Source organism: Patiria miniata, unplaced genomic scaffold (assembly GCF_015706575.1).
Source record: "Patiria miniata isolate m_02_andy unplaced genomic scaffold, ASM1570657v1 HiC_scaffold_19, whole genome shotgun sequence".
Classification (NCBI taxonomy): Eukaryota; Metazoa; Echinodermata; class Asteroidea; order Valvatida; family Asterinidae; genus Patiria; species Patiria miniata.
The window spans coordinates 15,727,665-15,755,655 of record NW_024037057.1 but is presented as its reverse complement, the minus strand read 5'-3'; the positions used below and the strand labels follow the sequence as shown (position 1 = coordinate 15,755,655).

At 40.0% G+C, this 27,991-nt stretch overlaps 1 protein-coding gene across 6 annotated transcripts; it reads left to right on the top strand.

The window, feature by feature from the left end:
- The first annotated feature begins 597 nt into the window (after positions 1-597).
- Positions 598-27,657, top strand: LOC119725900 (RUN domain-containing protein 1-like). 6 transcript variants are annotated; one of them, XM_038197497.1, is made up of 15 exons: positions 598-675; positions 4,362-4,510; positions 11,400-11,544; positions 12,400-12,492; positions 15,053-15,160; positions 15,918-16,070; positions 16,415-16,567; positions 18,117-18,218; positions 18,876-19,015; positions 20,426-20,534; positions 21,093-21,188; positions 21,389-21,508; positions 22,708-22,898; positions 23,690-23,784; positions 24,300-27,657. In XM_038197497.1, the coding sequence occupies exons 2-15, from the start codon at positions 4,386-4,388 to the stop codon at positions 24,404-24,406; spliced, it is 1,737 nt and encodes a 578-aa protein (XP_038053425.1). In that variant the 5' UTR covers positions 598-675; positions 4,362-4,385; the 3' UTR covers positions 24,407-27,657. The 6 variants fall into 6 exon arrangements, with proteins under 6 accessions (XP_038053425.1, XP_038053424.1, XP_038053423.1 ...); XM_038197496.1 differs by lacking the exon at positions 598-675 and adding an exon at positions 803-965; XM_038197495.1 differs by lacking the exon at positions 598-675 and adding an exon at positions 803-971.
- Positions 27,658-27,991: the final 334 nt, after the last annotated feature.

The window sequence follows — 27,991 nt, the reverse complement described above, 5'->3', positions numbered from 1 at the left end:
TTTGCAGTAGTTCTATTATTTTTCATAAACAAAAGATCTATGATCTTTCCAACAAAAACACACGTATGGTATCAACTTTCGCGGACTGAGTCCCCTATAAACCCCCTTCCCCAATGCCAAACCCCTCGTGGTGCCTTACGATGAATAACTACACCGCACTGGGCCACGAACCTGAGGATTTATTTAAAAACAGAAGTGAAGCCATGCAGAGGACTCGTTAGTGTGAAATGTGGATGAAATAAAGCCCTATATAAAGCGTATATAAGCGGGCGACGCATTTTAAATGATGATGCGATATGGGCTTGTGAGGTGATCATCTTTGGATGGAATTTATCTCCCCAAAGTCATTGGTTAACCCCCCTCCCCCCTCCAAAAAATGAAAGATACTGAAGTAAGCTTTAATTGGATGTTTGTCTCAAACACGTTGGATACTTTGTGACTATCTTGGAAGTGCAAGTAATAAGGTCTCAGGCTCATGGGCCGCTTGCTGGTTGTACGATCCGCAACCGGCGCCCGCCTTTTTTTTGTTTCCAAAATAATGCAGGTTGGAGAGATAGCGCCCTCTGTTGAAATTCACAATGGGGCGCCCACGAATTTGCGTCATGTTTTGTACATGTAGTCTCATTTATAGTCGTCTTTTGATTCTATAAAAATCTATTTGGGAAAAAAACAAAGGTAATTTGGCTGGTTTTGCGAATACAATTTACAATGTTTCAACAAAATCCTCTCGTCGTACATTTGTTTGACAAAAAAGTGTTACTGTGTTGAAAAATACCTGCAGGGATAATTGAAGAATAACCTTCCGGACTTCACTAGCCTAATCCCCGTCCGCACACGCACAACAACATCAGTAGGCCTACTCGGTAGTGTCGAAAAGTGGTGCCATATTTTTCTGATTTTCGTTACTATTTCGTAAAGTACTATGTGCAGTTTATCACAGACGAAAACATGCGACATTCCTGAAGGTGGGGGTAAGATGCATTTCGGAACACATTTTCAGACGATACAAAAATTACAACATTAACTGACGATGGATTTCTACTGTACTGTTCAGTGTTCTGGCTACTTGCATGACTTGTCACACAAGCTGTGCACAACACGAGTCGTGCGTAGTCGTGCTCGTACTCGTAGTCATGGTAGTCGTACGACAAGTTTAAAAGTGTTTTCACAGCAAACACTTGGAAAAAATTCCATACCTAAGGCCCCCCCAAAAAAGTCTCCGGTTTTTTCTGGTATAGAGCTTGCCCAAAAAGTGGTGCGGCGATGCGGCTTTTTTTTTTTTTTTAGCTGATTTTTTTGCTTCAAATGTCGGCTGATGACTGCAAATGGTGCCCAACTAAACTTAGTGATGGGAGTCCAGAGAGGCCACATAAAGCTTATTCTCGACCATAACCCAATCGAAAAACACGTTAAAATTGTGCAGCAGCAGGAATCCAGTCAAACCAGTGAGTTTGGCGGTTTTGAGACATCATCTTACATTGAAAAAAATTTTTTTCATTTTGCCGACGCGCATGGCTACGGCGACGCGCGCGCATACCAGAAACCGGAGACTTTTTTGGGGGGGCCTAATCACCACTTTTTTTCGATTAATTTTCAAGCGCCAAAAGTTGCATCCTTTATGGTAGACCCGTGAACGTGGCTTGTTGTAAACTTCGCCACGCTGTCATGGCTGTTGTGTATTTCAGAACCTGGCGAAATTGTCCCTCTGACTCCCTCCATTACACACACTGGACGTTATTTTGCAAATGTAACAAGTACTCACATATGAAGCTGTCTTGAAATCTGTTTGTACATCAAAACTTGCATTTGACGAAATTTGAGGAAAATTCTGGCCCCGGTTTATGAAGTCCTGCTAGCTGCCATTTTCTCCCAAGTGACGCATGCGCATTGCGTTGTATTGTACCGTCCTTCGTATAATTCGACGGCTGTTTACTGTCACAGCTAAAAGAGACATCGTTTTAGACAAGTTTCAAGTCCTTTCCTCTCTCACCGCACCGCACGCGGGTGCACGTGCGCCCACGTGCGTGTGCGCACATGTACACGAGATGAGCCGAGCACCCAATCGGGTGCGGGTTTTTTTTTTTCGGGGTTGCGACATGAAACAGCTGTCAATCTGTCCAAGCCACTCGTCCGGGGTCATTTGTCAGGGTCACTTGTCGGGTTAAAATGAAATTTCTACACGTTCGTATGGGTCTTTACTGATGGGCAAATTTCGTCGAAATTACACAGCCTAAACAATTGGACGGGCAAATTTAGATTTCTAGGTGAGTACTCAACACCCATATGGAATTATGTATGTCGGATCGATTTCGCTAGGTTTTAAAATACACAACAACGTTGGGTTGTATACAACGCCACGTTCACGGGTCTACCTTTATGGTTATTCCCTCCACTTTCCCTCCTCTACTCTCGCCTCTCCTTTCCTTTATTCTAAATTTATTAATCACTCACTTACTTCATCGAGATTCGAACCTCGGACTCTTGCTTGAAACATGAAACTCTTAACCGCTAGGCCGCGCACGATCGCTGTTGCAATAATCAATCTTTGCACGTATTTGAAGTAGCCATTGAAATAAACTAAATATTCATGAGAAAATAAATTTTCGTAATGACGTATTGCACTATCATTGACATTGGCTGGCTCATGCGACGTCATGGTTGTCGATGTCATGCGTATAACGTACCGCTGTTGACCGGCTGCTCAAACTTAGTTTTGCACGACGTGTGCATCCAAAATGTGCTCTAAAAACACATTTTGCCAATTTTTTTTTTGGAATTTACACAGCTTCCTGGATTCCTCTTGGGTGAAATCACAATGTGAGGTGAAAATTGATATGTTTGGCAGCAGATAAAGTGGTGAGCGAGTATGGACATTTTCCCCACAGAAGGGGAAAAAATAGTGATGACCAGATACAGATATAATTTAAGCAGAACTATTTTTTTTTTTTTTGGCCTAAGGCACTCTGCAGTGACTATGCCATGGTAACAGTGCACCATAGATGCTAGACTCGACTGTAGCCCTAGTCAAATCATGCTAGGCAATAGCCCCCTAAATGTGGCCAATTTACTGGACTACCTCCTTAAATAAAGGTCACTCTTGACACCCATGTAGAACTTTGTCAAATTTGGATTTTGACATTTAGGCTTTATTTGTAGTTTATTTACGCTTTAGAAGCATACAAAGTCATGTATTCGCCCACTTTATAGTGATAGAAAATGTATCCCCCTTTTTCAGACATCTATATGTTGTAAATTGGCCACGTTTATGGGGCTAGCTAGGCAATTGCTGCTGGCCTTAAGCCGTTTCGCGGATACCCCCATCTTGCTTGAAATCGTGATTGCGCAAAGGCTGGGGGGGGGGGGGGGGGGGGGCACACGTGACCCACACTGAATATTTGTAACGTTAAAGGCATGGTGAGGTCATTTTGGCGCAGAATACGCAGCGCTAGTGCTGTATGGTTACATTAGTTGTCAGTTTTGGTGGACTTTTTACTGATGGATCTTTTCATCCCTTGTTTTTGTCAAATTTAAAAACAGTAACCATACAGCGCGTCAAAATGACGTACCAAATTATACAATCCTCCCTCCATCGCAAACGGTCAAGCTGAATGTAGAGATGACCTGCTGAGGTCACGGGAAGATCAACGCACGCATGGTTATAAAATACAGTGGAACGCTGCTGTAAGGAACATCGCAGGATCCACATAAATTGTTCGTAATATCGATCGTTCGGTATAACGATTTTATTAGCCACCAGTGCTCTGGTACTCACTTTTCAATAAATAGCGCCCTTCAAAACTTCACCCTGCACGTCCTGGTACTAATAGTTACTGAAAGACGACTTTGAACATGTGCCGACTATTGAATTATGTCATTACACAGTTTTTCAGATGGGTGGCTTTCCCCTTTTTTCCTTAGGGACATACATGTAATAGCCACTTGTCGCTCTTCTGATGACATTTTTCAACAACAATGTTCAGTACGTTTTGTACAAAAAAATCGGGAGCCACGCACCATGTTCGGTATAGCCGAATGTTCGGTATAGCGGTGTTCGGTATAGCGACGTTCCACTGTACTGCAAAACAATCCTGCGGCCCAACATATTGAAACAAATTTCAAACAGCGTGCTTTTCGTGCATCTTTGGACCGGCACGCCATGCATATGTGCCGCTAGTGCATGTGAAACTTGATCAAAGAGTCTTGAATATTTGAATATTTGGTGAAACCAGTTTCAAATAATCAAATACTACATTATTGGAAAATGGACAGGCTTACAAGACGGTTGCTAAATGATCAGTTCCTAACATTTGATGTGGAACCTGTATTGTGATGGGATAAGGTTTTACTCTATTTTGTTTCAGGCAAAGCCTAGAGTGTGGAACAAGATGATGGAAGAAACTGTATTGACTGATGATTCTATGGATGATCAGTATGACCGGCCTAAGACACGCTGGGGACCTGTAGGAGCAGTTGCTAGTCCTCCTCCATCAGTAGGCTCAGCAGAGGATGGGTATGTACTCTCATCACAGTCCTTTAGTTGCTAGTCCTCCTCCATCAGTAGGCTCAGCAGAGGATGGGTATGTACTCTCATCACAGTCCTTTAGTTGCTAGTCCTCCTCCATCAGTAGGCTCAGCAGAGGATGGGTATGTACTCTCATCACAGTCCTTTAGTTGCTAGTCCTCCTCCATCAGTAGGCTCAGCAGAGGATGGGTATGTACTCTCATCACAGTCCTTTAGTTGCTAGTCCTCCTCCATCAGTAGGCTCAGCAGAGGATGGGTATGTACTCTCATCACAGTCCTTTAGTTGCTAGTCCTCCTCCATCAGTAGGCTCAGCAGAGGATGGGTATGTACTCTCATCACAGTCCTTTAGTTGCTAGTCCTCCTCCATCAGTAGGCTCAGCAGAGGATGGGTATGTACTCTCATCACAGTCCTTTTTTCCCCTTAAAAACCCGGATGCTAAACATGCCTGCATTTTATCAGTTAATTGTGTACAAAAATATACAAATGTAGCTTAAACCCTAACTCCCAGCATAATTTACTAGGAACCATACCCATCCTGGCATATTCCAACACCCACATGGGAAATTGTACACACACACACGCTGTTGGACTTAATTAGCTTCTGGAGGAATGCCAAACTCATGGAAAAGACCATCAGTTTTGGGGTAGGGTACCCATTCTAACAGATTTCAGCAACACCTGCTGTTGGGCTTTGATGGGTTGAATTTGATTCTAAGGGTTAAAGGGAATATATACATCATTTGCTTTTGCTGTAATTTTCAGAAATGGATGGAATTGGGGGGTTGGAAATATATAGCAAATATAGTTACACTGACTTTTTTGAGGTTTTGGGTTCGAAAATGCTATAAAAACCAAGAAAAATGATCATTTTCCTGTAGTCTGGTCAGGGCTCGATTTACCCGGGTGCACGCATGCACCAGTGCATGTAGACTTTTGCTTGTGCACTTAGCTTTTTTACTGAGCATGCACGACGTGCATGTAACTTTTTTAGCCACCAAAATACTCATTTCATGCATATATTTACAAATGAGTGAGAATAAGAATAAAATTTATTGAAAACTTGACCAGATAGTGTACAAACGTGTTATTTCTTTTATAAATCCATAAAATATTCCTCGCACCATGCTCGCACAGTTGCAGCAGATTCAGAGTACGAGGTAAAATCTCGACGTACGTCCTGCAACCTCCTCCAATCATGCATGTGATTTACCACGTGATACATGCTGCAGAGAATTTGGTATCGCACTCGACGCTCCGGGCATTCCTTATGTCAAGATCATAAGTGTGATACCAAATTATTAGCTGCGTTTATCACGTGGTCTCATTATTGGCCAATTGAACGCCGCCTATCATATGCGCCACATGAAGCAGACGGGTTTTTTGCACGCAAATGACCCTGGGTACTGGTGTCACTTTTCAGGTTAAAATCTGATTTCTACACGTTCGTATGGGTCTTCATCGACGGCAAATTTCGTCGAAATGACACATCCTGAACACGCGGGAAGGCAAATTTAGATTTCTATGTGAGTACTCAACATATGTACGAAATTATGTATGGCGGATCAATTTTGCCATGTTCGAAATGCCACACAAGCGTGGCGTTGTATACAACGCCACGTTCACGGGTTTAGGCTTGAGCATGATCGAGTAAAAAAGTACCGTCTGTAGAAAGTTCGATAAATCAAAGAGAAAGAATGCCTTTAGAGAAGCAGATGGGTGTAAGTCAATTATGGTACATGTGGGTTTTTCTTGGTGCATGTGGGTTTTTTGGTCTACATGCACCAGTGCATGTCAGTTTTTTTTTGTAAATCGAGCCCGGAGTCTGGTTCCCTGACTCCATATAAGAAGAAACAGAGCAGTTTACATACATTGGGGAATTGTAAGGTCAGGGAACCAGTCTAGCTGGCTCGTACCCGTTCATAGGTTTGTAATCGATTGCAAACAAGTGCGATGGTCAATTGGGGCCAGTATTTGAAAAAAAAGCCAGTTGTTTCCAACGCTGATCGGCCGATCAGCGTTGGAAATTGATACAAAAATACCACTTTTCTTGAAAATGACAGTATACCAGGTGCCATGATTTTACAGGATGCTTTACACTGTCATTCACTAACAGTCCAGCAAGGTATTTCAAAATGATTTGGTAGTTTTATTTTTTGATGTTTGCAAATGTTGCATTTTCCCATTAATACCAGCACATTGTAGTACTTGCTGAAGTTTCAAAACAAAAAACCCTGATACATCATCAGAATGGGACCTTGAGTGCTGAAAAACATGCAAAACGGTATCAGGCCAAGTTTACTCACTCTTTGGCTTGCAAAATCCTCTGAAATTTCAATTTATCATTCATGGGCCAAAGACAATATAAATATAATATAAATTTTGCCACATACAGATAATAAGCTTAATTTTTATTAATTTTATTAAGCAAATTAGATGTACACTCAGTCGGAAGTAATTGTAATTGTAATTTACTTTTATTGCTCTGAAAGATTTCACCTTACATGTACACTATCTACATACAGATCAGTGCAGTTTCAATGTTTACATTGCAGACCAATGTAAACAATCACTTTAATTACAGAAGACAATCCTTGTCCTTGCAGAAGAAGTGAGTAAATTTAATTGGGTAAAGTACCGTATCAGTAAACAAGATGCCGCACCAGCAGAAACTACATGTATCTCCGACACTATGTAACATGTACATGTAGATCCGCACGTGAACTGTACATCTACAAGCTGTAGTATGTATGATGTTTAATTACGCACATATGAGGTGACGTACAGTGTACAATGTACTGGTATGCAGTAGGCCTGCCCAAATACATGTACCAGTATACATGTACTTTATACATGGACGCCTGTGGATAGGATCGACACCACTCTAGTTTCTATGCAAATATGCAGATGCACTGAACCTCAACCAGTGCAATATTCCTACCATATGGTTGAAAATTGGTTGCAGTATTGTCTATCCTGCAATAATCTGCAGGCCCGATTGCCTCAGACATGACAGAGTGGAAATGTGGGAAACTTTTAAAACCATTGGACGTGAGTGGTTATTAATGTTAATGCGTCTGTTTAAGTTGTGACTTGTGGAAAGCCGTGATGCAAGTAGAGTGAATGTATGTTCTGTTCATGGTATACCGTATGGATACAGTTGGGAACTACAGAATGTATCAGATCAGCAGACCATGTGGCAAGTAATGTGTCTACAGTCGCTGCAGCTAATGTGAAAAACAAACAAACTGTGCATTACATTTAACCAGTTCGTGCCCGCATTATTTCAACATTGACCGGACCCAGGCGCAGGATTGTTTTTCATGAACTTTGATGCCAGACGGGTTCATCAGGCAGTCATCTTGGGGTAGCCATGGGGGATTAAGAAGGGGTGGCACACCCTGATATATATTTCCGGCCTCGCTTGCTGCGAGTGGGACAAGCGGGTCACAGACAGATATTTCCAGCCTCGCTCGTTGTGTGGTGTTTACGTGTACATCCGTCATCTGTTCCAAGTATCACAAAACCTTTGCACGTGTACAAAATGTACGCGTCATCCGACGTGAACTGGTTTAGAACTGACTTCACTTTGTTTATTTTGGACATTTTGGACACGTGCTGCATGACCACCAACTCATCTTGTTTTCGGCAGCTACACAGTAAATGTATCGGTACGTCAAACATGTCAAACATGCTGACGTGTACATGGAGCAAGTTCAACTGAGGACATATGTGTGGACTAGTTGATCACTTGATTGACATGTAGTCTTTTGCCTTCGCACTTCTAGTGGATGTGCTAGATCCTCAATGCCTGTACTGCTTCCTAACCCCCTGTGTTGTGATGGCTATTGGTAGCCAGCCATGCAACTCACCTGCAAACATGAAATGGGCGTACTGCACCTTTTCTCAACTTTAGAAAACTATAGTGACTGGCGAGTAACTGAGTAGGATCCATAGATGGAATACTCTTGTAATGAGAAGTACGATAATATAAAGAGAGGGATGAGAACTTGTCTTGTCAGAAACTCTGAATGCTTCTGACGTGACCGTTGGTACAGTGTAATTTTGTGTGTCTCTTGACTGAGAAGTCTGGTAGTGAAAAGGAAGGCAATGATGCATGCGGAAACTTCGTACCAAGAACCTCATACAGTGTACATGTATTTGAAAATCTTGACATCTATGAAACACATGATCAATCATCAAACATTTGTCAAATGAGAAGCTGAGTGATATTAACCAAAGATGAGGTACCGGTATACGTACATGTACATAAAGTTATCATGGAACTGAATTATCAGTGAGTCTGATATATGTACCAGCACTTAGCATTCACACGATAATGGCCCAAGCAAACGATGCTCCAGTACTCAGACTGATACCAGATGTGATCCAGCACCAGCCTAGGGCTATCATGAGTCTGGATTCCAGACCACTACAGGCGTGTCGTCTGTACCTGGCTAGTGGAATAAGCACGCATGGAATCTCTAGGGATGTGTAAGTAATAGCACATGTATGTCAATACAATTGTCGTTCTTAAGTTTACTCAGTACATGTACCTTGGCCAAATGGTTATGGTGCTTACTGGTAGTTCAGTTACACGTACATGTACATGTACATGTACATGTACGTGAGTTTAAACCCAGAAAGGTTCATGGGCCTTGTGTCTTCAAGCAGGACACTTGATTGCAATTGCTTCTGTTCACCCGGAGTATACAGTTTCTCAAAAAAAAACCTACATGTACAATGTATGTAAACTTGTAGAGAGTTACATTTACATGTACATGTACAATATATTTGAGTACATTTTTTGTACTTCAACATGTTCAAGAGAATCAGTACAATTTAATTACAATGTACAATTGTTTAAACAATTCCACTTACATGGGTCAGCATGAATGTATTATGATCGTGCAGTTATTCACATGTCCTTCTCTTGTTGATGGACATAAATAAACAAAATGCATTTTGGAAGCATCATGAATACACTCTTCATTATTCACACCCAAAAAGGCCATCTTACATGTTTATCTTAAAACAAATCTAAAGTCTAAAACAAAAGTTTTAAACAAAGAATAAAATACACAGAATCAAAACAAAATACACAAAAAAAATTCTAACTCTTTCAAAATGAATATACACGTAACTACATGCACACACATCATGTACGTGCGTCTGTCAATTTTTTTTACCATGAATTGCTTGTATTCATTATTACACCACACATAAAAACACAAGTTTGTAATAGCAGGAAAAGGGTTGAAATGAAAGATGGAAATGGAAGATTAGATGCAAATCCAGGGTATTTAAATTTTGTGTGATACAACAATACCGGTAGGACCAGATGTCATAATTCACACAGGCCTAATTCTCACTCTGGTATTGTTATAAATCCAGGGATTATTGTGTGTATAGTCTACATATATATGTATACCATGTATTCATTTGTACTTTGTTATTGATTACAAAACAAACCGGCCAATATTGACATGGCAGTGCCTTCGTTCCCATTTATTTATGTACACAATGTACATCTGTACATGTACACTGTACATACCGGTACACATACAATGTATCATCTGCATACATGTATGGTTAAATCCGGATAAGAAATTCAAATTCACAATTTTTTAAAGTACATTTTGTACCTGTAAATTATTTTTCTTTGGAAAGTAGACTAACCAAGCTTTCAGAAATATTTTTGTTTTTGTTTTTCGGAACTACATGTACTGCACTTGGATTTACTTTTTATCAAGGTATTGCACATTTTGTGATCGAAATTTGAGTTCCCCTCTGTTATAAATGCACATGTAGTTCTTATGCTTCCAAAGATTTTATTATTGCTTGACTATGAAGTCTCATATGCTGTCCCTATCCACTGCTGGAGAACTTAACCCAAAAGATGAAATATGAAAGTCTTACGTTGCAATGTCCCATGTCACAAAAAATGAAAAAGTGTATTTTTACATGGAAAGATACAATGTACATGTATGCGCATGTATGTATTTTTGGTTAAAAGTTGAATTCCTATCTTCTATCAAGGTAACTTCACCTAGAAAGTAAAATGCTTTGATGTATGGTTGATCTGATATTCCATTTGAAAATCCGTCCTGCCTGTCACAATTTGCCATTACATTTTTGTCTTGTACAATGTATAAAACACACTTCTTTTTTAATCACCTCTAGGTTTAAAAAGGTTAACATAGACTCTTTTACTTGTACAAAAATGATTGATAAATTTATCAGTAAAATAGGAAAGTAAATATTAATTTTAAAAAATAGCCTCTTTAGCCTTTAGGGCAGTCTTCAATTACTGTGTCTGCCTTCTTAACCGTTAACCCATCCTTGTGCCCCTACCATTGCCTTTATAATGCAGTAATATTACCCCTAACACTTACGTGTACACCCATTGCCTTTATCATGCAGTAATATTACCCCTAACACTTATGTGTACACCCATTGCCTTTATCATGCAGTAATATTACCCCTAACACTTACCTGTACACCCATTCCCTTTATCATGCAGTAATATTACCCATCACACTTATGTGTAAACAGGCATGTGTACATTACATACCTAGTGTGGACATTCCCTTGCTTTCGTTTAGTTAAGAAAAACCTCTGAAAAAAAAACTCATTTTACTCTCACTGTGAAAACACTTTCAGTCAAATTGTTTTTTCTATGATTCCCTTTAGTGTTTCTCTTCATTTTGCCATAGATAAGTCCACTCAGTGAATGTAGTGCCTACCCACGCATACATGTAATTACCACATGTATGTATTGTATAGTAGTATTGAGCATTTTAGTGGTGTGATTAGCAGAGCCCAGGACTCCATTTTGTACATGTGTTGTTCATCTTTCTTTTGTTTTTAATTCCCAGTCATGTGAACATGGTTGACCAGCTGCAGCATCTCGAAGAAGAACAAGAACAATTGAACTCCTCGCTACTTGCTCTGACCACACACTTTGCCCAAGTCCAGTTCCGACTCAAGCAGATCGTCAATGCACCTATTGATGACAAAGAGGTATAGAACGACAAATTGTGGACTGTTGTGATGTGTGACATGGTGTTTTTGTGACACCGTTTTGTAACACCCTCCGGCATAGCTGAGGGTGTCATTTGCCATGAGGGTGTTTAGCAGCCCCTGTTTTGTCTTGGAAAGTACTGGTACTTTCAGAAGCTACAAAATCAGGATTTGTAAACTCTACTGATTCATGTGAGCTACAGGGTACATGTACATGTACATGTATATTGATTCATGTGAAATTTTACTATGACAAAGCAGTGGTGAAAATAACATGGTATGCATGCGCCATGCAAGGTTTTAGCAATTGTGTGTACATGGACATGCCATAAGTGCATTATTTGTTAACCCTATGTATCACAAGCTGTCAAAAAGCCTAACTCCTACATTGTACCTCTCTTAAGACTGTCATGTTAATTATTTCGTACATGTATAGAGAAATCGGGGTACATGGCTACTGTACACTCAGGAGGCCCCCTTCAATGGCGAAAGCATTGTACAAGCTATTGTAGCAACTGCCCCATGACAGATTATTTCAACAACAGCTAGCACAATGCTTACACCATTGAAGAGAGCCTTTGTGATAGAACATGTAGAAGTGACAGCATGCCCGGATTGGTCTATACCACATGTACGTTAAAACAAATATCACTTGCATTACAAATGTGTAAACGATTGTCACTTGGGTAACAAGTTGTAAAAATGCACAAGCACATACACTGTAAATATAGTTCCACATGGCACATAGTAATCTGAAGGACAAGTAGTTGCATTATGATTGACAAATAAACAGTTTGATTGTATCCTTCATGTACTTACATGTATACCCTGTACATATTTTTTGGGTTTGTTTAGAATTTGTTGAAGGATCTGGAGGAGTTTGCATTCAAAGGTTGTCCTGATGTCAGAGGAAGCCGTTCACAAGATGCTCAGATGCTAGAAGATGCTGTAAGTCCATGATCATGTTCAGTCCGTTTTGCAGTCAAATCTTTTTCCAAGTCTCCTTGTATTTTTTTTTATATTTTTTTAAAATAATTTTGGCAAAAACAAACAAACATGCAATGGTGTAAAAAACGAACGTATTTCATGTAAATACAAAGCCAAGGATAACCCAAAAAGCTGTTTATAAGACGGCGTAATAATTCCATCGGGGTCCTTAAAAACACACATACAAGCACAAGTACAAATAAAAAAGTTCAAAAAAAAAACTGCACTGGATCTAGCAACAGAAAAATAATTTTAAGAAAAAATCACAGAAATCACAAAAATCTCAGCTGTTTAAAAAACAAAATTAATAAGAAGAGAGATGTTCTTTCACTGCCCTTTTAAAATGAGGAAGATTGTTGGAACATTTGATGCTGTTTGGAAGTAAATTCCATTGATGAATTCCGGTATAACAAAATGAAGTGCACTCTTGCCCTTTAATTCTTGGAACAACAAAATTGGTGGAACTGCCCCTGGTAGAATAATTGTGCATATCTGAGACCTTCCTAAATTTATGACAGAGATAGTCTGGTGCCATTTCATGAAACATTTTAAAAACATGATTCAGCATGAGTTGTGTAACGCGGTCATTAACGTTTATCATGCCCAGCTTGTTCAGTTCTGCTTGACCAATATGTGATCTGGAATCCATGTTTAAAATAAACCGGACAACGCAGAGTACCAGCATGACCAGGATGAACAACAATAGTCAAAATGACATTGTATTAGAGCAGAACAGAGTGTTTTTCAGGATCTCTCATTCAAACAATTAGCATGTCTGTATAAAAATTGCAATCTAGCACCTGCTTTTTTGATTACAGAATTTGCAGTGTCCTCACCAGTTAGACTCTGATCGAGTTTTATGCCCAGATGTTTAACTGAATTTCAAGGAGTAACAATCTTTCCATTACAGCACACTTCAAATTTGTCAACACTACTAAGTTTCTGTTTGGATCCGAAGAGGATAGACTCAGTTTTGCCAAGATGCAAAGACAGTTTGTTATCGATTAGCCACTGCCTGCATTTCTGTGTTTTTGTTTGCAACATTGCATGGTAAATGCAGCAACAGTGTATATGGACATGCAACTTGTTGCCTTTGACCATGCTGACTGAGTTACATGTAGCAATTAATTTTCCCTTGGATAAACAAAAATGCATGCAAAATCAGAGGGTTTAAACAAAAAACAAAAAAACCCCAAAAAACAAAACATGCAAACGCAGTCATGTTCACACCGTCGATCGTGGGCGTATGCTGGGAATCGTGGACGATATTGTTCTCTTTTGTTCTCTGGTATTTTTCGTCCACGGTTTAAATAGATGCATGCGCCCATGCACACACACCAACTAAAGCAAAACTTGAAGAAATTTTTTTTTTTTTTTTTAAATTATTACAAAATTCAGAATTTTTGGACTGCTCTATGTTATATTCAGTATTTTTGTGTGTGTTCAAATTTGTAGGCATGTGTACCTGTATATAGCACTGCATTCTTTTCAATTGCATGACAAGTGCAGCCTGAACATTTTGTGACCTTTGCCCTTAGTGCTTTGCGTTGTACGAATACTGGAACACTTGAACGAGTATTCAAATATTTGAATATTGTACTAATGATATTGAGCATTGAGGTAAAAACGTCTTATGAATTTCATATGCGCATCGATATATATTTTGCCAAGATAGTTGATGACATGTAGATACATGTAAAGGTGGTTGACTGGGTTTTAAGATGCAAATTATGGTTAATATATACATGTATGTGCATGGAAGCTCTCAAAGCATGCATTCAGAGTGGCTGTCCACAAACGAATATGGCTTTTGACAAACAGTAAAACCTCTTTAAGGCCCAAAAAAAAAAGTCTCCGGTTTCTGGTATGGAGCTTGCCCAAAAAGTGATGCGGCCACGCGGCTTTTTTTTTTTTTTACCTGATTTTTTTGCTTCAAATGTCGGCTGATGACTGCAAATGGTGCCCGACTAAACTTAGTGCAAATATATGGGAGTCCAGAGAGGCCACATAAAGCTTATTCTCGACCATAACTCAATCTAAAAACACGTTAAAATTGTGCAGCAGCAGTATTCCAGTCAAACCAGTGAGTTTGGCGGTTTTGGGACATCATCTTTCATTAAAAAAAAAACTTTTTCATTTTGCCGACGCGCATGGCTACGGCGACGCGCGCGCATACCAGAAACCGGAGACTTTTTTTTTTGGCCTAACGTATACAAATAGAATTACATCACAGAAAATGTTTGTCATCTTCTCATGACAGCTCACATTTCGAGTATTCTCTTTGGTAAAATGCTTTCCGGATATTCCGTAGGTGATCGAATATTTAGATATTTGATACCGGGGTACATGTAATTCTGCACATCCTATTTTTGTCTGCTGTGATCATCCTGCACCAAACAAGATCAAATCATGATATGCGCATGTCCAGTTGCAATACTAATCTGTCTTGTTTTGTTGTAGCTGTGGACTGTGTTATAATGTCCCGAGTTATTGACCAGTGACCTTTGACCCTTTGGCACAGAGTGAGAAGGAACATGAGAGTCGTATCACTGAGCAGAGGGAGAAGCAGATGGAGCTGATCAGTCAGCTCAAGAGCCAGCTGGATGACTTGGAACAGTTTGCCTATGAGGTAACAATGTCTACACCATGAGTGTACGGCTGAGTTGCAATTACTTGCTCCTGCTGGCAGTAACAGGTTTTGACCTGAGTAGTAGTCCACCCGCCAAATGCGAGTGAAAACAGCGGCGGACTAGTCAAAATAAAAAATGCTGAGTCTGATGTACATTTTCTCTGTAACTGTATAATTTTGGATTTCTTGTGATCTGGCAAATTGAATGTACCTGTAGCAAAAAATCAAAAGCTTAAAGTATGGTGATCTCCAGATAAACGTGTGCCTTTTAGCCCCAACCCTCAGTCCTCCAACATCTTCCAGGCGGTTTTGGAGGATTGAGGCTGAATGGCAAAAAATGTCGGTTGATTTTGGAGGATGCATTGTGTGGAGTTTGTAGGCTGTACCCAGCATTGTTTATGTCAGCAATTGTTCTAAATGTGATCAATGCTGCCGCAACCCATTAACAGCGATTGTTGGGAGATTTTGAAGGATTGAGGCAATGGTCACCCCTCCACTGAACAAATGCAAGAAATAACGGATGAGTTTGGAGGATTGAGGCTGAATCCAATTCTTACATGGTGGCAATTGTAGGATTTTGCAGGATTGAGGATGGTTCATAGCCAAAAGGGCCTAGGTGGATAGGGTTAGTGTAAATTTGTTGCCAACATGGATTATCTGTTGGAATAATCTTTAGAATAATTTTATTTTATAACTTTGTTTCTTAATGACCGCACAACAAATTTAAATAAATGTGTACATTTTCAATCCCCCCCAGGAGGGAAGTGGAGAGTTACCTCAGAACATGATCCTGGAGAAGCAGAACGTCATCATTGAGGAGTTGAAACAGAAACTGGGCTTGAACATCGAAGACATGGACAAGCTAACGACAGATGACTTGCGGCAATTGGTGGACAGTGCAATCGGAAGAGTAAGTACTTTACTTCACACACACCATCACCAACAAGAGGACGCTACTGAGAAGCTGTTTTCACAATACATATGTTCAAAAGTTACATGAACGATATTGTTTTACAAATAAAGTTTAGGACAGCTCTCCTAAGTGATTTGAGGGGAGCGTTAATGGCTCTTCTGGAAAAAAAAAATCATGATGAACTGTTACAAACTTGTGAGAGTTTGCTGTAACATCATATGGAAGATTCTCTTTTGAAAAGATGTGTGGTTCTGAAAAGAATCGGTGGGTTGTGAACTCGACGTTCCGATCAGTATGCTCTGATCATCTCTAGGAGAAAGTTTGTTGTCTTATTTGAACAGATAGTGAATCCAGCCAAAGTGAAGGAGACAGTCATCCATCAGCTCAAGAATCAGATTGGTGATCTGGAGCGATTCATTTCATTCCTACAAGGGGAAGCATCTACGCCGGGCCTGGTGACTCCAAACAGCTGCAGCTGCCCTGTCGATGCCAAGGTTCGTAACCACTCCTAGGCATTAGACCAAACATTAACTTATGTTGCTTTTTGACCAGTTCGCCACAGACTTCCAAATATGGCCGCTGATCTTCTACGCGTACATACAGCGCAAGCTGTATCAAGACTAGATGCGCTCTTTGGTCACGTACACATATTGTAGTGATCTAAAATGGACAAGTTTCTGTCTTGGTTATATTCCCCAAAACTTTAATCTACGACGTTCAAAAAATGAACCGCAACGTTTGAAACACTACGAGAGGTGACAGACAAAAGGAACCAGAACACTTCAAAAGTGAACCTCAATGTTTGAGAACAGCACATCTAAGATGACAAGTTGTCCTTTTTAGAACACCAACGTGTCAATATGGCATCAAAGACTTCATTCTGCGGTTCTCTGTACGCTATCCAGTCAGTGTATGGAGATCAGTGGTATTAACACTGTACGCTATCCAGTCAGTGTATGGAGATCAGTGGTATTAACACTGTACGCTATCCAGTCAGTGTATGGAGATCAGTGGTATTAACACTGTACGCTATCCAGTCAGTGTATGGAGATCAGTGGTATTAACACTGTACGCTATCCAGTCAGTGTATGGAGATCAGTGGTATTAACACTGTACGCTATCCAGTCAGTGTATGGAGATCAGTGGTATTAACACTGTACGCTATCCAGTCAGTGTATGGAGATCAGTGGTATTAACACTGTACGCTATCCAGTCAGTGTATGGAGATCAGTGGTATTAACACTGTACGCTATCCAGTCAGTGTATGGAGATCAGTGGTATTAACACTGTACGCTATCCAGTCAGTGTATGGAGATCAGTGGTATTAACACTGTACGCTATCCAGTCAGTGTATGGAGATCAGTGGTATTAACACTGTACGCTATCCAGTCAGTGTATGGAGATCAGTGGTATTAACACTGTACGCTATCCAGTCAGTGTATGGAGATCAGTGGTATTAACACTGTATGCTATCCAGTCAGTGTATGGAGATCAGTGGTATTAACACTTTTGTGCTTGGCAAGTTTCTGTGTTTTCATCAAATGTGCTATCCAGTGAGACTCCTTGGGAAGGGAGTTGGTTCCTGAGGATTTTTATATAGGCCCATTTAGGATGGCTAATTATAATAATGTCAAGTGCTATGATATAGTAAAAGTGATGTTATTTTTTACACATAATTTGACTGGCATTGAGGTCACTAGTAAGTTTGTTGCGCAGCTGCGCAGTAACTTTGTTGCGTAAGTCCTACTCATGGGGTAAGTTACGCACCGTTTCGTGAAATTGGTTGCAGACACTATACACCAGAAATTGCGTTCACGCGATACTTGACATGTATCTAGGTCACATGCATCACAAATTTCATGTACTAGCTTGTATTAGTGAACCCCACGTAACCGTGTTATTGCCAATCATGAGAAAGATCAAGTGAGAGATGTGTCATGTCTGAAAAACAAAGAGTGCTGCACGGTACCTCTATACATTTGTATATTCATTATGGTCAGTGAGTGAATACAGCTAGAATTCTTTGATTTGACTATTTGCCAGGATGATACCATTTCTGAAGCTGACTCAGAAGCTCCAGACTGCTGTGTGCATCCCAAGGCAGGCAAGCTTGGCAGTAAGCAGAGCACAGCAGAGAGGATAAAGGTCTGTACACTCTGCAGTCTGTCAGTCATTATCACATGGTCTCCTGTACATTTGGGGTCAGAATCTACCACACTACTTGCATCTCTCTTGTATAATGTGGTGCCAGTGTACATGTGTAAAAGCTTTTATAAATATATTGAAAACAACACAAAATCTTCAAATGGTCCTGATGAATACATAGTTTAGGTAACTTAGCAAGACTTTAGACAGGGGAAAAGCTGTCCCTGTCCCCGTACCCAGAGACAATCCCCCTGTCATGCCCATGAATCTATGTACAATTCGGGCCATTCACAATGCAGTGCGCCACCAAGAGTTCATTTTTTTCCAGTGCATTGTGGGAGATGATTGACAATTCACAGTGCAGGACATTTGAAATTGTTCGTTTTTCCGGTCAGTAGTTTTGTATAGCATATATTTTGAGTATGTTTGCCCTTTTCTTTGCTTTTTTTCAATATCGTGTTTTTGCAAAGCGGACGAATGGTATGCCCCAATCTATACCAACTTACAATGTAGCTCAAGTTGTCTACTGACACTCATTGAAAAATGAACTCTCCATGGCAAACTCTTGGTGGCGCACTGCATTGTGAATGGCCCGAATTGGCATATTGTGAAATGACCAAAACAAGTTGAAGTGCTCTGATACCATGTACTCTACAGAAGATGCGTGAGAGCCACATTTCCTCCATGAAGAAAGCCTTGGCCCTGCTGCAGTATATGGCCATCACTCAGCTTGGCTGCGGTACCGACAAACTCAAAGAAAAGAAAACTGCTAAGCCAGATGCATCTGATGATTACCGGTAAGGAATAGTAGCACTTGATGATGACAGACAAGCATCCTTAGCCTGTCCCTCTTACATGTTTCCTCAACCTGCATGTAGTTGCTGTCCCCGTGCTATGTTTGAGTTTCAACTCATGGACTATTAGTTACATTGGCAGTTATCAAGCTGTATGCTTGCACCAAACAAAAATAAGCCCATTTTTATTACATATAAAAGAGCAAACATAGACACAAATAAAAGCTGTTTTTGGAGAGTTGCAAATGCCGAAAATGAAAATTGTTTTGTTTTTACCCCTCAGCCGAGAGGCTTGAGGGGTGTTGGCATCCGTCCCTCCGTCCGGCTGTCCGGCTGTCCGTATGTCGGGCCGGCCGTCTGTCCTGGTAGCTTAGTTTCCGGATGATAACTTGAATTAGAAATGTTGTTTGGGATTGTATCTACGGTAGGCGGTTGCCCTTGGGAGTAGGCAAGATGGGATTGGATTTGGGGTCAAAAGGTCAAAGTTCAAGGTCACCGTGGTAAGTTAAAGGTAAATGGTTTCCGGATGATAACTGAAGTTGGAAATGAGATTTGTTGGTGTCTAACTTTGGTAGGGGGTTGCCCTTGGGAGTAGGCAAGTTGGGATTGGTTTTGGGGTCAAAAGTCAAAGGTCAAGGTCACGGTGGTGAGTTAAAGGTAAATGGTTTCCAGTTGATAACTTGGGTTAGAAATCACATTTTGGTGTCTAACTTAGGTAGGGGGTTGCCCTTGAGAGTAGGGAAGTTGGGATTTGTTTTGGGGTCAAAAGGTCAAGGTCACTGTGGTAAGTTAAAGGTAAATGGTTTCTGGATGATAACTTGAGTTGGAAATGATATTTTGGTGTCTAACTTAGGTAGGGGGTTGCCCTTGGGTACAGGCAAGTTGGGATTGGTTTTGGGGTCAAAAAGTCTAAGGTCAAGGTCACTGTGGTGAGTTAATGGTTTCTGCATGATAATTTGAGTTAGACATGATATTTGAGTTTAGAATGTGAGTTTGCCCTTTTCGACAAACTTCGGCTGAGGGGTTTCAACAGCAATGCTGTTATTTTTTGTTTTTCAAACTCTTTCCTTACTAAACTGTTTATTGATTAGGCTCTCCCCAGAACCCAATTTTCTCAGTCATGCAGAAATCACTAGAGCGTGAAAAATGGACCACAAGTTGAAAACTCTCTTTTTTCAACCCAGATTTCACTGCCAAGGAGAGATTACAATCAAAAATGTTGTGTGTAAAGTTCAACAAACAAGAATGTACAGTATAAGGAAGCAAAAGTACATTTGAGATAGAGTACAAATCAATGTTTGCACACGCACTGGGCAAGGGTCTGTGATGATGAATGTATAACATAGAGTGCATGTACTTCTCAATGAAATACCTGTGGTGTTTATTTTGTTGATTTATCTGGTTTTACTGCAGTGAGATGCTGAAAGTTCTGGATGCTGCCGTCAATCATGTGATCATGTTGGCACGGCAACAGCAAGAAAGCCCTGCGGAGGATAGCGACTACACAAGTGATTCCTCAGATGTAAGTAGGCCTACCACTCTCTGTTTGCTATGGTAACCATGTCAGACATATTGTAAATGAAGTCAAGAGGCACATACAGTAGAGTTATCAAACAGAATCCTTGAAATGTGCCTTATTGTATTCCCTGTTTAGTCTTTGTACTGCCCTGTTTAGTCTTTGTATTGCCCTGTTTAGTCCTTGTATTGCCCTGTTTAGTCTTTGTATTGGCGGGCTTAATGGTGGCACTCTTTATTATGAAGTTCTCCCATTAGACTTGTGCACTACATGTCCATGTTGCAATGCATAGAGGCCTTGTCAAGTCTAGTATGCCCCATCTATGTTTGGAGTTGTTTACTGAACACTGTTAATCACATGTTTCCAGTTGTTTACAGGCAGGGGACATGACAGGATGTTTTATGTAAAAACACTTTCTGGGGGACATATGAACACATGGGCAAGGTTAAGCAACCGTTTATAGTCAGTGGGCCTTTCTGACCCAAGACTTGTAACTGTGAACATTGACTTCTATGTGCACAAGGCCCATTGACAGCCTGTATTTCTCACTCTTCATCTTGGCAGAGTCCAGTCAACAGACCTTTGGATGATGTGACTGTCGCAGTGAGGAGAGAGCTTGCCCCGGCACTCAGAGATCTCTTTGAACATGGACAATTTAAAGTAAGTCAATGGCTTCAAATCACTCGCAAATGTCTTATTCATAATCATCTGTAAATACATATTGGCCTTTTCTTTAATGGACATTTGGGTGCACAGTCCTGGCTGTGATCGGTCCAAGCATCCAGGGCAGGGCTTCAACTATTGTGAAGGACTATTATAAGCACCACGCTATAATTCTGATATTTGTTTTTGCATTGTAGCATTCTAGTTCCAGTGATGCATTGATCACTCCAATCACAGCCTGCCTTGCCACCCACCGAAACACTTCCAGCCAGAAAGTTCATGCTTGGGACCTCTTTGTCAAATACTATGATATCAAGGTGAGAACGGTGGGTTATGAACAAGTGTAGATTCATAGAATATGCACTCAACGGTACAGAGAGAGAGAGTCAGTTGGGACTGCATTGCCAGTGTACATGGTGTATGCCTAGTGCTCAGGTGAAGTTAACATTGGTGTTTACAAAACCAGAATATACTACAATGTGGAGTGCAGTGGTCTCATGATCTGGAGCATTGAATTCGTGGTCTGCAGGTAATTCTGAGGGTTGTGGGTTCGAGTCCAGCCTGGGGTCATGGTGCGTGTGCCCTTGGGCAAGGCACTTTATCACTCATTGCTTCTCTCCACCCAGGAGTAATGGGTACCTGTGAGGGCAGAGATGGTTATTGTGATTGAATCAGCTTCCTTACGCCTAACATGCTGCATCACGCCAGGGAGCTGAGATGGTATTTGGAATTTTCAATTGGCCAAATGATCAGGGTTAATGATAAAAATGTAAAGCACTTTGATCTCATTTGAAAGTACTATATAAGAAACTGTTATTATTATTATTAAATTGTGTGTATTCCGCGTTATGTACGCGCTGTGCACCAGTGTGTGGTGTGCACCAGTGTGCACATGCCCTGCATGCCTCCTATCAAGTGCCGTCTCCTGTTCATGCTTAGAAACAATTTCATTTCATCATTTGATTTGGTTTAAGGACTTCACCTTTAAGAACCGTATGGCCTAATGCAAAATTCAATTCACTATTGAAGCGCTTTGGAAGATCCCTGATAACGAATCATCCTAAATGCATATTTTCATTCAGAGTAGGAAAATGGCTTCAGGCAGGGGCGGGGGGGGGGGGGGGGGGGGGGGGGGTGAGCACCTTCTAGCAGTTTGTACTGCAGTGCAGTAAGCATGATAATGTTTCTTTTTTCTGTTGGTTGCTCATTTTGGCAGCGTGGGGTCGGGGGGATTTTAAATTTTCCAGTGGGAGTTTGAGGAGTGCCATACTTTAATGTAGATATGCCTAATGATACCGATGACCCTAAGCATCCAAGGCTACATGTATGCTTACTGATTACTTCCAATTTGTAATTACCAATGTATGAAAGTTTGAACACACATTTGACACAGGTATGTAAAAAAAATTGCAAAAAATCGCAAAAGGTCTCAGAATCGGACTTATGATTTCTTTCAATTCAAGTGTTGTTTAAGTCAAATTTGTAAGCAATTGTTGTTTATAATTTTTTTTTCCAGAAGGGAAAGGCTTTTGCTATGTCTCCAGCCAGGAAGCTGTCTCAAGCCTTTGATATTGATATCGTAGGAGGCACAGCCATTACTGCTAAGCAGACTCTGTTAGCTGCTATTGACTACGTCAGTGGCTCTCATGAACCACTCAAGCGAAGCAAGGAAGCACAGTTTAAAGCCTTCGTGTCAGAAGCACTCAAGTAAGTCAATTTGATCTTATACCACAAAAGGGGTTTCAAAACCTTCACCTCCATCTCTGGCTGTGGAATCATTTAGAAGCCTTTAATATTCAAATTAAATATAAAATTCATACTGATGTACAATTCAGAAAAAGGAAAAGTGGTATGACAGAAAACGTGACAAAGCATTTTTACTTGACACTTTGGGGGCTAACATTTAATCCTTTGTTTGATTTCTTTAGGATTTTATGGAAGGTCTTAGATATTGGCTCAACATTCCCAACTTTTCTTGAATGTACTACACCCTCAATAGCTTATCTCGTGACTTGAGACAGGACATGCAATATGACTTGTGACAGCTTGTGATATCTTGTGAAGACTTGTGACAGCTTGTGATAACTTCCGATTGACTTGTGACGGCTTTTTGTGATATCTTGTGATGACTTGTGAGAACTTGTGATATCTTGCCATTGAGTTTTGACTGCTTGTGATGAATTCTGTTTGACTTGTGACGGCTTGTGATATCTTGCCATTGACTTGTGACAGCTTGTGATAACTTGTGATTGACTTGTGACAGCTTGTGATATCTTGCCATTGACTCGTGACAGCTTGTGATAACTTGTGATTGACTTGTGACAGCTTGTGATATCTTGCCATTGACTTGTGACAGCTTTTGATTTCTTGTGATGGACTTGTGACAGCTTGTGATAACTTCTGATTGACTTGTGCCAGCTTGTGATTGACTTGTTACAGCTTGTGATAACTTGCGATGTCTTGCTTACAACTCTGTCTCTCTCTCTCTCTATAAACAGTGGGCAGAAACTGGCCATTTGGTGTCGACTGATCAGCAGAACAACATCTCTGATAGATTATCATTACTATCCCTGGAGCTACATGATGAAGAATAGTAAGTAAAACTCAGTTGATAAACAGCGACAAGCAATGTACATGGCACAGCAAGTCTTTTCGTTACTAAGCAAATGTGTATGCTTAGCATCTGTGTGAAATCAGCAACAGAGCCAAGATAGCACTGCTAAACTGTTAGTTAATTGAAATGTTTGTCCTTTACAAAAAAAATATGTGTGCGCATGCATGAAGATTTACAAAACTTGCTGAACTGTTAGTGAAAAGTGTCTCTTTTACTCAAAATACCTGCTGTACTTCAGTATGTTCCATAGCCTAAACTAATGTCTGTGTGTCTATCAAGATTTCCAATTTTATTGCTCACACATTTTGCATGTCAAATCTTCCGTGAGATATTTTGAGGTTGTGTTCAGACTATGCCCGATGGTGCACGCATTGTAGTCCCTCATTGAGATTTGTTTCCTTTAAGACTTCTTCCAATCAAGAAATTCTACACCTGAACCAAATCACTTCTCTATCCTTCAATATCTTTGGACATGTTTCCTTTTCTGTTTGCAGGTTTTGATGGTGCACTCCAACTTCTGGACAAACTCAGTGAGATCAAATTTCGACTGAATGTGGACATAGCAGTGCAACAGTTCTACAACATCAAAGATGCCTTCTGATTGGTCTGTATTGTGAAGAGCGTTATTTGGAACTTCTGATTGGCTGGACGTTTCACACCTTGTATTCAGTTTGAACTCTAGCTGCCCAAACTGGCAAGATTCCCTTTTGTTTTCTTAGATCTTTTCTGATTGGTTAACGAACATAACCAGGTTGTCAGCTGTGCAATCACATTCATTGTCTGATGGACAACACCTCACCTTGATATGAACTGTTTTACTGTCCAAGTTGAATATGATTTCACATGGATAAACTTGTAGTATGGATAAGTTTTAAAGTTTTAAAATTGTAGGTTTGTAATATTTTTATTTATTTTAAATTAAAAATATACTAGTAGTTAGTATAGGTTTAAAAATAACTGAGTGCAAAAACTCTAATGTAAGGTGTATATGAGAAACAGCTGAATCCACTGTCAATAGTTGCGCATGTTACTGCCATCTGTAGTCAAGCAATTCAGATTGAGCTGTGCATCATAGGTTCCTGATGGAAGTGTAGTCAGAGTAGATAAGGCTCATTAGTCACTTTGTATTCTTACAGAAAAGGGAGTAAACATATGATTCCAGCTGCATTTTATGTGCAAATCTAAGATGTGATAAATGTCTTCTTTTTCATTCAAAATTGATTTGAGCACTGCCTTGGTGTAAGGAGTTCAATGTTCAGGCATCTTACCATGTTGTTGTTTGTTTTATTTCTCCTTTGAAGTAAAATATGAGTACTGATGTTTGTGTTGGCCAAAGCAGCACAATGGGAGAGAAGTGATATTTTGGCTTCATCAGAAATATGACACAAACCACAATGCAGGGGGCCAGTCCAGTTAACAGTGTTTGAAACCTACTGACCCCATTTTACAACGTATTGTGTCATAAATATGAGGCAATAAGTTCATATCTGTCCAACGTGAATGTTGTGATCACCTTGATAAATTCACCTAGAGCCAATTAATATTGGTGTTGGAAAAACTTGGTCACCAATTTTAGTTTCCTATTATTATTTTTTTAGATTCAATGACTGAATTTTTTGTTCTAACAGGCGAATGCCAAGTTATTCATGTTACCTTTGTACATAGCACGAACACTTATATATATATACATTTGTGGTAATTTACGGAGAAATTATATGGAAATCTAAACAAAAATTTGAAATTTATTGATTTATAACACAGTGTTAAAATTTTGCACTGATGTGATTTGAGAGTGATCTCTGGAAACATTCCAAATGTTTAAGTTAGCTTAGTGGAATGACGACAGGTTCACGTCCAGGATGTGTGTAACTTACAATCAGATGTCAATTAGATATTAGAGAGAAAATAATGGTTGGGATGACCCTGACAAATAAGAACATACATGCAGTGCAGTTTGGTCCAGACGTAGATTGTAATGGAGCTGCTGTTGATTGGCAAATTGAAAGCAAAACGTACAATGTAGCAGAGACCATTCACAAACAATATTCGTTATGTGCAATTGTAGCTAGTTACCTTGTTTAGCTCAGTAGAATTATATCAGCTGGAAAATCTTTAGCTCCAGGAAAAACGTAGGTTGCAGGCCGCATTCAGATCTTGTTTTTTTGTCCTTCAAATGTAGCTGCATGTAGTGCATGTACTTGACAAGCTTGACTTACACAAATATGAGTCCCTATCCCCACTTTGATACTGTGGTGGATGAAAGGGATGATATGACGTAACTGTAAACTTGAATAAACCGCTTTCAACGTGTCACATTTTCATTACATGTACAGTATATGATAAATATGGAATGAATTGCCCAAAGAACAGGACATAGGAGCTAGATTTCGTCAATGTATTTGTTTTTAATGAGAATTTTAGTGGAAACAAAAGCAAACAAATTTGGACTGAATTTCATGTGGAAAATTTCAGATGTGGCTTTGAAATCTAAAAGGATCACTTATCCTTTTGCCTTGCTTAATTCCTTCATCTGCACTAGTTACATTAATGTTGAGAGTGGTATTTAAGGTACAGAGGGATTGGTCGTTGGTCTTCTAAGAATGCAGTCATTTTTAAGGTAGGGCTGGTTTCAAAGACCAACCACCGATTGCAGGGCGTTGCTTATTGGTTGCAACAAACAATTTGTACTAACCTTCAGCACCATTGTGTGGCATAGATGTCCTAGTGGTTGCACATGCATGGAGATTTGTATATTGTCAGTACAAATGTAATACTGTATCTGCAAATGAAGTTAGCTGACATGCTTGGTGAAATAGACAAGCTCAGTTAACACAGCAACAATGGTCGTGTTTCAAATACTAGGGCCCAGTTTTATTTGAACTAGGAACGAACTTCATTGTTAAGCAAGTGGACCTGCAAATCAATATTCAACCATGTGAAAGTCGGTTGCAGGTAATATTCATTGCATTGCATTAAGTCCGATAGCCTTTTTTGTAAAGCAAATTTTGTGTGCTTAATTTGCAGAAAGTAGCCCACGCTATAAATAATGGAAGAGTTGCCAAGCCTAGCATTTAAAAAAAAAATGTACCAGGAAGTTTTCTGAAAAAGTTTGCTGTCAGAAATACAGCATATTGTCTGCATTTACTAACTTTATATTGTCACAATAGACGGCCAATTTCTTTTTCTTTAATTTTTTTAACTGGAAGCCAGGATTTCACTTTTTTTGTGGACATTTACTGATGGTTTTCAGTGATAACCCTGAAAACCTGATTTTATTTTAGATAATACTAACAGCAGGGGGTACCATGCAGCTATGGTATGTATTGTAGTTAATTATAGTATGTCTGTAAAGATGTGTTAGGTTCATGAAAGGGTATGGGAGATGGAAAGAAGTAAGGTCAATAAGAAACAAACTAGAGCTGTAATCCAGTCCAGCCGAGTCAAATCGCAAGTTATTAGGATAAGAATATCTTTGTCACAGTTCATTTGAATAGCTTGTCACGTGACTTGAGAATGGATAACTTAATTGTGATTGACGTGTGACTCGATTACACATCTGGAAATAACTTTTTAGTTTAATCGATACTCTGTGTGCGGAGTTGTAAAACAGTACTGTACTATATAAGTGTTAAAGGGTATAAAGACGTGTAAATTAGTTTAATTACGAAGTTTGTGCAACAATATGTAACACTAATATTCTTCCAGAGGAATTCTGTTTAAATCCAGTGCAATACTAAATGTCACTTGGTTTATTTAATTTCACAAGTGGAGTTTTAGGGTAGAAATTTGACACGTGTATTTTTTTCTGTCCAAGTTAATTAAATTTGTGTTGAATTTCTCGAGAGTAGAGTATATCATTGAGTGATTCATGTGTCTCCATACCAGTGGCGTTGGGACACCATCTTCCCAAAACCTATATCATGGTTAATGTTAGACAATAACTACCGCTATTCGCTTTCCACGGACGTTAAAATAAACAGCCACTCGCGAAAAGACAGATTTTTGGTGGAAAATACGCACACAATCGCGGAAAAGGGACTTTATGTTCTTCCAGCTTATCGTGGTAACTCATACGGCTGTGCTTTTCTCCGGATGCCAAATTTCCGGGGGGGGGGGGGGGGGAGGGGGCGCCCCCCCCTCCCCACTATACGCCACGACCCCACGTACCTCACTTTCAAAGAGAATG